At 48.0% G+C, this 9,294-nt stretch overlaps 1 protein-coding gene across 5 annotated transcripts in view; it reads left to right on the plus strand.

The window, feature by feature from the left end:
• Positions 1-9,294, plus strand: part of PPARD (peroxisome proliferator activated receptor delta) — a 31,546-nt gene that overhangs the window by 1,431 nt on the left and 20,821 nt on the right. For 2 of the 5 annotated variants that reach the window (XM_014520668.2, XM_025206043.1), the window contains exons 2-3: positions 563-684; positions 2,298-2,386. In XM_014520668.2, coding sequence (XP_014376154.1) covers positions 2,329-2,386 — 58 coding nt within the window. In that variant the 5' untranslated portion in view covers positions 563-684; positions 2,298-2,328. Of the gene's footprint in view, positions 1-164; positions 685-1,690; positions 1,709-2,297; positions 2,387-6,089; positions 6,179-9,294 lie in introns of those variants that run through there. The other 3 variants (XM_025206045.1, XM_014520665.2, XM_014520669.2) reach the window with 3 other exon arrangements.

Raw genomic sequence — 9,294 nt, forward strand, 5'->3', positions numbered from 1 at the left:
AGCGGGACCTTGAATGCTGGGGGCTGCAAGTGAGAGAGGGGCGGCGGGGAGGGGGAAATCCTGGTCCCATCCAGTTCCCTGCCCCTTGCAGCCTCCACTCCCCGCCGCTGCTGCGTGACACAGGCGTGGGCGAGAGGGACCGGGGTCTGGCCCCGTCCGTGCCCGTTCCCAGGTGATGTTCCTGGCTGTTCTCGCACGTTTGAGCCGTGCCCCTGTTGTGAAAGGCTGTGCATCCGATTTCCAGTCGCTGGAGTCAGGATGTCATCCTCCGGGGGTCTGTCTGCTCAGCTGACTGCTCCGACCCGGGCAGGACCGTGCGCGCGGCGAGCTGCGCTGCCCTAGCCATGGCAGCGCGTCAACCTGGAGGTGGAGGGGAAACTTTCTAGGGAGCAGCTGAGATGTTCTTAGAGCTTCCCGGCCTGCTGGGCCGGGCCGGGCCGGCGCAAGTATCGCCTTGCCCCTGCGAGCAATAGGACAAGTTCTGGCATCTTGCTGAGTGCAGAGCGAGGTGAACAGGGTATTACGTTTGGGTTCTCAAACCGGTGTCTCTCCCTTTTGGCAGCAGAGGCTGGTGTCAGGACGTGTGCAGTAAGGGTGTGACTGGCGTGCTCGGCAGCGCCACCAGGAATCCTACAGGAAACCGTCCTGTCTCAGGAGCTGGGATGGGCTGCGTTAGTAACAGAGGTGAAGGAAGTGTTTTTTGTCTTGCGTTCACATGAGCGGCTCTTATTTGTCTTTCTGTGAAGCAATAACAACTTGGAGGGCAGGGCGTTTGGGGTAAGTGTTTTCCATCCTAGAAGGAAGAATATTCTGCAGCCCGACCGTGCTGTGTGCAAGGCCACTTGTTCTTTGAAGACTTGTACTGGAAGAGATGGCTAGGAATCGGGACTCGGGGGGGCTCTGTCCTTTGCCCTGCAGCATCTAATCGCTTCATCACTCTGCTTCCATCTTTTCCCACCTGTAAAACCAGGATAATTTTCTCCTCACAGAGGGGACTGTGCATTTTAATTATTCTATGCAAAGTCCACTGAGACTCCTTGCACAAAAGGTATAGACGAAGTATCAAATACTGGAATTAATTTGCTCAGGTGCATGCTGACACCTCCCACTGGGTGCATTTGGCACTGCTTAACTGCATGTTAAACACCCTTGGGTGCTGACAGCTAGTGGAGAGTCTCCAGTGGCTCAGGGGAGCAGAGCCTGCGCTTTTGCCACAGGAAAACCTGAATCCCAAGTGGCCGTGTAATGCAGTGTACAGTACTGACAGGCAGGGGGTCCTGGATGGCAGCAGATTTCTTACAGTGTTATGTGAAATACAGATATCTTTGAGACCCCACAGGGAAATTGTTGCCTTGCCTCTCTTGGTAACTGAAACAAGTGGTTCCTGGCTGATTTGCTGGCACTCGGCCAGCTTGTGAGCCTTTTAAGGTTGTAAGATGCACTGCTATGGAAAGAGGCTTTTCTCAATGGTGTGGGTGGGGCAGTCAAGTCCACGTGGTACTGCTAAGGGATGCAAGACTCCTGTGTGTTTGTTTAATGTCTTAATTATGATGTCCAGCCATTCTGCTGAAGTCTGTGCCCCTAAGTGGCAGTGTCCTCTGTGTCCGAGTCTTTTAAGCCATTGTCTCCAGAGCTGCTACCTTGCTGCTCCACTCTCCAACATTGGAGGTGCTTTCCAGTGTGATGAGGCTATTTGCGCAGTAGTTGGGTAAGGCAACAGGAGCTGTTTCTCCACTGAATCTATGAATTTCAACAAATAGATTGCTCTGAATAGCTGTCAAGCATCAGTTGAAGAGTTAGGTTAATTAAATTCAGAGCCCCATAATGGCAGGGCGCTCCCTCATCACATGGACTGAAGAAACCTACATGTGCTGTGCTCAGGGCTTCTAATGAGCGACTGAATCTTTAATGCCACCTCTGCATTGCTGTGGGTGTCTAATATATTCAACCTGTTATAAGTCAAGGGTGAAAGTCTGATGAGGATCTTCCTAGCATAAAACCTGATCTGGGATCCCTGACCTGTTGTTCCCCTTGAGACCCATGTCTTCTGCTGATGGTGGGCTACACTCAGTGATTGCTGTCACCTTTTCTGTGCACAGTTTCAATTGTTCGCTCATTCTGTTCTCAGATATTTGCCTCCCATGAGACTGGGGGAGCTGCCCCAGAGTATGGTTTCAGTGTGAGAGGCGGGGCATTTAAATCTCAGGGCTGTAGTTGGATCTTCCCCCACTTCCTGTAGTGGCATAACTAGCCGGCCGTACCACAGCAGTGGAAAATTGTTTTGTGTTCTCTTGCAGCTTCCTTTGAGTCTCAGTGCTTTGTGCTGACATGGTAACTACGTGGTGGATCTCCACAGCTGGTGAACAGGGACAGCTGCTGCAAAGAGGTAACTCTTCTCTGTCAATATGCATGTGCTTTACAAAGCCACTTCTCCCACCTTGTTTTGAGCTGGGAAAGACACCATGAATTATAGCATTTTGGATGTGTTTTTTCGCTCTTTGCAGGGTTTGGGGTGGGGGAGCGAGGGCAAGGCCAGGATTTCTCTGGTGTCTGTAGGTTTATTTCTTCTTTGCGTCAGTTTCTACTCTTATGTCAGTGAACATAATCTCCTGGATGTGAGCTGTTATAAGGCACTCTGCACTGCTTAGACAGATATGGCGTTGCCTGTTCCCATTTATCTCAATGGAGTATTAACTTTGAGGAGAAATGGCACAATTAAAATCAATATTGTTTCCTATTTTGTTACACGTTAACAGCTTTTCTAGGATTATGGGCAGGTTTAGGATCCAGACAGCACTTAGCTGAACCATTGTGACTGACACTTTTCCCTCTATGCTGACTGCTGCATCTGCATCATGCGTTCTTATGTAACTGCCTCCTTTATGTGGAATCAAACCAACTGGGTCATTACAGGGATGAAATGGGTTTTGTTAGGATGTTGCAGGATGTGTACTCAGAGGGCTGTTGTTCTATTCAGAGAGTTAGGAGTTGGCGCGTGAAATTCCTTCGTTTTGCTGTTCTGCAAGTATAGCGCAGTCCTGTAGCAACCAAAACATTTTGTGTAACTTATAACACTATTGTCACTGTCTGTGTTGGGGCCGGGGGGGGGTTGATTTATTTTTGCCACAACAAACGTTCGAGGTACTTTAGCTGAACAGGGACGTGGTTTGCTAGCACAAAATGTGAGCTGTCCTAAAGTGTGTGCGTCTGTTCTGTTCTCTCTCTTCAGGCAGCTGAGACATGAGCCTCTAAACAACATCTCTCCAGCATGTGGAGAGGATTTTGTAATAAGCCCACATGAGGCGTTGCTGCTCAGAAAGCCATTGTTATACAAAATAGCTTACTGATGTTCAGCGCTATACCCTTTCTCGGGCATTGCTTGGATTTTCTTGTTGACAAAGCTCCGTTTTGTACATTATGGCTGTTACGTGATTGGAAATGTGTCTTCTGTGCCTTTTAAATTACAGTTTGGGACTCTGCAAATGTTTTTTCCAGACCAAAGCACCAGCAGTAAAGGAGATAAGCGGAGCCCTTCATTCATTTAGGACCTGCTCCAGAAAAAGAAGTAATTAGCAATAGTGCTTTCATAGCTAAGGAAGAGCTGGACTTTCTGTTTATGAACTGATTTCTCCCCATCCCCCCTCCCAAAGTACTCTGATTGTCACATAGTAAATAATCTTGAAAATTATGGCAGGACAAATTTTGGGACCTTTTGGTCAGAGAGCTCAGTGCACTTTTTCCTGGTGAACTGATTGATATGTGGTTTGTGCAGCCCTGCTGAGAGCCTGAAATGAGTTGCAAAGCAGAACTGAGTGGCTGGAAGAGCATGTTTCATAGATTCATAGATGTTGGGGTCGGAAGGGACCTCAGTAGGTCATCGAGTCCAATCCCCTGCCCTGGGCAGGAAAGAACCCTTTTTCAATATGCTCTTCAAAATGTACTGCTCCAGTTGGATTGGTTGGAAATCTCATGTTACTTGAAAGCCTAGAATGCAGCTTGCAGAGTAACGCTGAGATACAGTGCTCCTTCCTATTCGACTTCTGCTTTTCAAATTGCTAGAAAATAAACACATGTATTGCTGAGATTTCTCTAGTGCTGTTGCTTTTGAGCAGCAGTGTTTTCTGGTTGTGGGCCAGAATGACCCAGGTTGTGGGTGAGGTGGGCTGGTGGTAGGATCTGGTTGCTGCTGCTTGTTCCCATTGCCCGGCCACAGCACAGACTGGATCCAGTGGCCCTGTGGATTGGCGGTTGCCAGCCCCTGCTGGGGAGTACTTGACAGTAGCTAAGGGAGGGATAGTTTAGGGCAGGAATTGGAGCATCAGAGCAAGGTGCCATGTGAGTTTCTCCATATGGCTGGAGAAGCATTTGATTTGTGAGAACCTGACTTAGACATGGGCTGGAAGTTAACTGCTTGTGTAAAGGGAAGGAAAGGGCTGAGGTCCATACCGGGAACTGTCGCATAATTCTTGCTATTGTGTCAGATCAGAGCTTCTCTTTCCTGGTTTCATATGTAGTGATAGTTGAGGAGCATGGCTGTGTTCAGTGGGACATAATCTGTTACCTGTGTTTCCTGGTTTGCCATCCTTTGGGCTTTGGGAATTAAATGCTCAGAAGCATGAGGAGCACAGGGCACCATGAGGCCATGCAAGCTCAATGTCATGTACCAGTTCATTTTCCTTAAATGTGTGGTTGAGGTGGTAGGTGGTGCTTGCTGGAGCTTTGCCCTCAAACTGGTGGAAAAGCTTTCCATAAATCTTTGTTTCATTTTTGACAAATGTACTACCTTGTCTCAAGAGTGTGCTGCCAGATCTCTCCTCTGTGAAGGGTTTGTCAGGCCCAGCATGGCCACTGGGGCTCTGTGTGGCTTTGGTCAAGTTGTTTGTCTGTCTGTCTGTTTGTCCTGTTATTTCTGCAGATGGAAAAACAGAGCTACTTCACACCTGCCATGCTACTGCTGGGGTTTCATGTTATCCAAGCACACCATGCCTCAGGAATGTAAGCTGTCAGGAGCTACAATGCTGGTGTCACAAACTCTTCTAATTGGCAAAGGAGTCTTGGCAGCATAGGGCTGCCAAAAGAGCTGAAACTTTTGTCAAACAAAACCACCCTGCTTATCACATCTGTTTCTAAACAGAGGGAATCTCTGCTCTCCAAAGGGTGTTTGCTGTATGCATGTTTGTTTAGGGCCCAAGATAGTAAAAAAGGCAATATTGTCTTTGGATCCCTAAGATAGATACAACTAGCTCATATAACAGAGTTGAGGCTTTAACACTTTCTCAGAGAGTTGTCTAGATTAGAAGGCTGTTTCCTTCTCCTTACTGTGACCAATATTGACGTGCTTTCTTAATATCTTCATGTCATGCTGGTGAGTAGGCACTGTTAAATAGTTTGCCCATATAACCAATATAAGAGGTTCTACAGGTCTCTCTCACTATAGTTTGCTACTATGAGGCCTCATCCTGAGAGTTGTGATATCCCTATAACTATTTTTTTTTCTTTTTTAAGTCGCAGGCAACATGTGTTTTCATGAAGTCAGCGTGTTAGGAACAGAAGGAAGTCGAGGCCACTGGGTTCTGATCCCGAATCTGCCACCTTTACCCAGTCATTTACTTGTTTGTGAATAAGCTTTCAGCCAAGCCTCTCGTGACGCTTGAATGGAAGGTTCTGCAGAAGCACAGGATGTTCTTGTTATTACCCAGCCCTTCTTGCAGAGTAGTTAGTGTAGTCCTGTCAGCCTGAAAGTCTCTGTGGCAGCAAGCATATCAGCTTGCTCCACTCTCCCAAGTTTCATTTAAATGCCTGGATGAGTCTGTTATACCCAGGACCTACTGTGTAACTCACGTAGGATTGTAGCTTTTCTTACAAACTCCACCTCCCCCTGACAGTCCTGTTCTATAATTACTGATGTTCTTGAAACCAGATCCTTCCGCACGGTACTTTTGGGCTGTGAGGGATGAGAGGATTGTAAGCAAGTGCCTTGATATAACGCACAGGGGCCTAAGGAGCAGCAGAAAGCTTGTTTGCTTTTGAAATTCCAGTCTTACGGGTTCAATGAACTTCTTAACACCTTTCTTTTTCCCTCCCCCAAGGGGAAAGTCCAGGCGTAGGTCCTGAAAGTTCTCACCATTACACTCCCGAAGAGGAGAAAGCATAGAAGATGTGAAAGCTATGATTCACGGTAGATAAAAATTTGTCAAGCATTTTTTATATGAGATATGCAACACAAATGTGAAATCATGTCACTGGAATAGGGTGAGGGGGTATGAGAAGGAAGAGGGAGAGAGGTCTGTCCCACAGCTGGGATTGAGGACCCAGTGTGTTCGAACCTTTCCACAGATGTAAGCAGCCTGTCATCTTGAGCAGGTCACATCAGGTCTCCCTGTCATGATCCCCCACCCTGGAGTGCTGGGCAACCTCACTAGCATTTGCAGAGTGCTATATATAATATTTTAAATATTCTTGTGTGAGTCTTGAACGCTGTCGTGACTTGCAGCTCTGCGGGATGCCTGATGTGTGACAGTGAGCTCAGGTCCACGTGTCTGTTATAAGCGGCGTGGGTGCCAGGAGAAGCCATGCTACTTTTTTTCACTCTTATTGAAAGTGGTTTTGCATAGCAGGGTATACTTCAGCTTGCAGAGCCCATTAGGCTACAAATTGATGCTTCCTAGAAGTTGCCTGCCTTGCTAAACGTGCTGTTTTGCTTGCTAGCAAATAGGCTGTGTTGAAAATATGCAGCTAGCTGGATTGCTTGACTCCTTGCATTCCAGCACTTCTTGCTAGAAAAGACTTTCCTGGCTCGTGCCAGGGGATGACTAGGGAGCTGTCCCACTTTTTGGTGGAGGACACAGAGTTAAAGATGCACTAAACCAGATATTTCTCTATTTGTTTGCAAATGCTGTGAAGAGCTCTGGTGCCTGTAGAATAATACTGCCTTTTTGATGGCCTCCTCTGGATTTCAGATGTCTTGTCTTGTCTTGTTCTGTCCAGCTTTCCTTCTTCTCCTTTTGCTCATGTGGCCATACTCAGAACTGCAAGGGATGTCACCGGTCACTTAATATTTGTTTACAGCTTCTTGGGCCTTGCTGCTAAACTGTTAAAGGTAGTCCCAGAAACAGGGCACCCGGTGTACTTGGAAGAGGAAGGGACTCTTACAAGTATTGTGATGAGCTGGGCTGGGGAACGGAGGAAGGCGTGCGTGTCCTAACTCAGCACGACGTTGGACGTAACAAAAACTTCCGTGTGTGTAACATGAAAACAAATGTCAGCATTGACTTAATCACTCTGCATTTTCAAAACAGTCTGCCACTATTGCATAATGCTTCAGGAGGGTGACAGGAGGACTGGGAAAGGGAGCAGCATTGTCCTTGTATTTTGGATGGGAGAGGAGGTGTGACTGTACTTGAAAAGGAGGTGTGACTTGCTCAACACCATACTGAAGGCAGCTGGGTAAGAACTGGGTAATACCTGCTTTGTTGCTCTGTGCCTCCTCCATTTGCCTGTTGTGGTTCCCCAATAGCTCCCTTTTTAAGTCTGGGAGTTGTGGAGCTCAGTTCTTTAATGGCTAGAGGGGTCCCTGAGGTTCTTGGCTGTAGGGCTGTCAAGAGGAACAAGGGTTTGATACGGTGAAATACTAAATATTTCTGCATCTCGAGACCTTGCAGTGATTCAGACAGTCACAAGGGCTCTCCTGATGGCTAATGCATTATGATGGCTTGGTGGGGTCAGGGGCTTCTGGTTTAGGCTGTGGCAGGGGAGTGCTTAGACTGCTAGAAGCAAGGCAGGCAGTGGGAACATCAGAACCCGCATCTGATTACAGGTCCAGGAGCCGTGTGTCCCACTGTGCAGGAGCTCCTGCCAGCCAAAGAAACCCTTCAGAGGGAAGAGAGCAGAGGGTTTCTTTTGGACCCTGCTTCCTTGCTTCTCTCCACCAGCAGTGCAGCACAGTGGCCTAACCTTTTGCCCACTTCAGTTCCCCTGTGAACAGAGAAAATCTAGCACGCTCTGTCACGCTGTCTGTCACGGTTGGTTTTCAGGAAGCGGGCGGATTCCAGTGAAATGTACAGTAGACCAATGACTCAGTTTGCTGAGTGAGGAGAGCTCTCTTGCCCTGTCACGTGGCCTGAATAATTGGCAGTAACACGATCGCTGCTGTTTAGGCAGCGCCCTGCTCCTTCCCGTCTAGGCTTGAACTTCATCTGAGCCAGATAAGCATATCATAAAACTGCACTAGGGAAAAGGTCAAAGAACTGGAGTGCCCTTGGGGTGGAAGCCTGGACCTCACAGCTTTTCTGACCTGTTGGTCTGTCAGTGCTCATGGCAGATGGCACTCACGATCACTCTCTGCCTACAAGCAAATTAGCGTGCAAACCTGCACGCTGCTCTGGGATTCCTTCGGCATCTGGGGGCTTAACTCGGTGGGCTCAGGATGCAGCGGCCACCTTGCAGCTGAGTACTCTGCCTTTGATAAGCATATGACATGTTGCATGTTTTTTCTCACAGTAGCACTTGGGTGGAGGAGTCCTGGGGGTTCCCAGTGCAAGCGCAGCTGAAGTGCATAGCAGGATGCTCTTCAGAAGAAGGAAGAGTGGTAGTTGGAACAGGAGCCTAGGGTTGGGAAGCCAGTGGCTCCAGGGCCAGCTATTAGAACATGGTCTAACTTTAGAAGAAGCTGGGAGCTGAGGGTCAGGAGTTCCCCAGGCTTTGTTCCTGGCTACGCCACTGACTTGCACTCAGGCAAGTGACTGGAGGCAGAGGGAACTGTCTTTAAGGCTTCAGTGCTCACTGAAATCACTGGGCACTCTCTGCTCCCGAGCTCTGAAAATTAGGCCATTAACCTTGCACTGTGTGGGTTTTGTCCTCTGTAAGATGGGGGTAATGCTAACCTATTTCCTGGAGACTCTGAGGATCAGATTGCTAAGGCTGTGCAAAAATGTGTCTTTCCTCTTTAAAGTGGCTAAGGGGGGTTTCTGTTTGGGAGCATGTTGGCTGTCACATGGGCACTCTCCTGTAGTGATATGTGAGCTAAACCCAGTATGAAGTGGGGTTAAAGTCACAGTGGTTGTTGCTACCTGGCTACAGAAGAATGCAGGCAGGTTATACCAGTATCATTTAATATTGATACACTCATTACCTCCGTCTGTACCTTAACATTTGTAAACTGCTTTGGGAGGATGGAGGCTCGTTATTTTTCTCTGAGGCCTTTATTTAGACCAGTGGTTTTCAACCTCTTTCATTTTTGGACCCCTAAAAAATTTTGAATGGAGGTACGGACCCCTTTGAATTGTCAGTGTGAGT

The sequence above is a fragment of the Alligator sinensis genome, unplaced genomic scaffold (assembly GCF_000455745.1).
Source record: "Alligator sinensis unplaced genomic scaffold, ASM45574v1 scaffold872_3, whole genome shotgun sequence".
In the NCBI taxonomy this organism is placed as follows: Eukaryota; Metazoa; Chordata; order Crocodylia; family Alligatoridae; genus Alligator; species Alligator sinensis.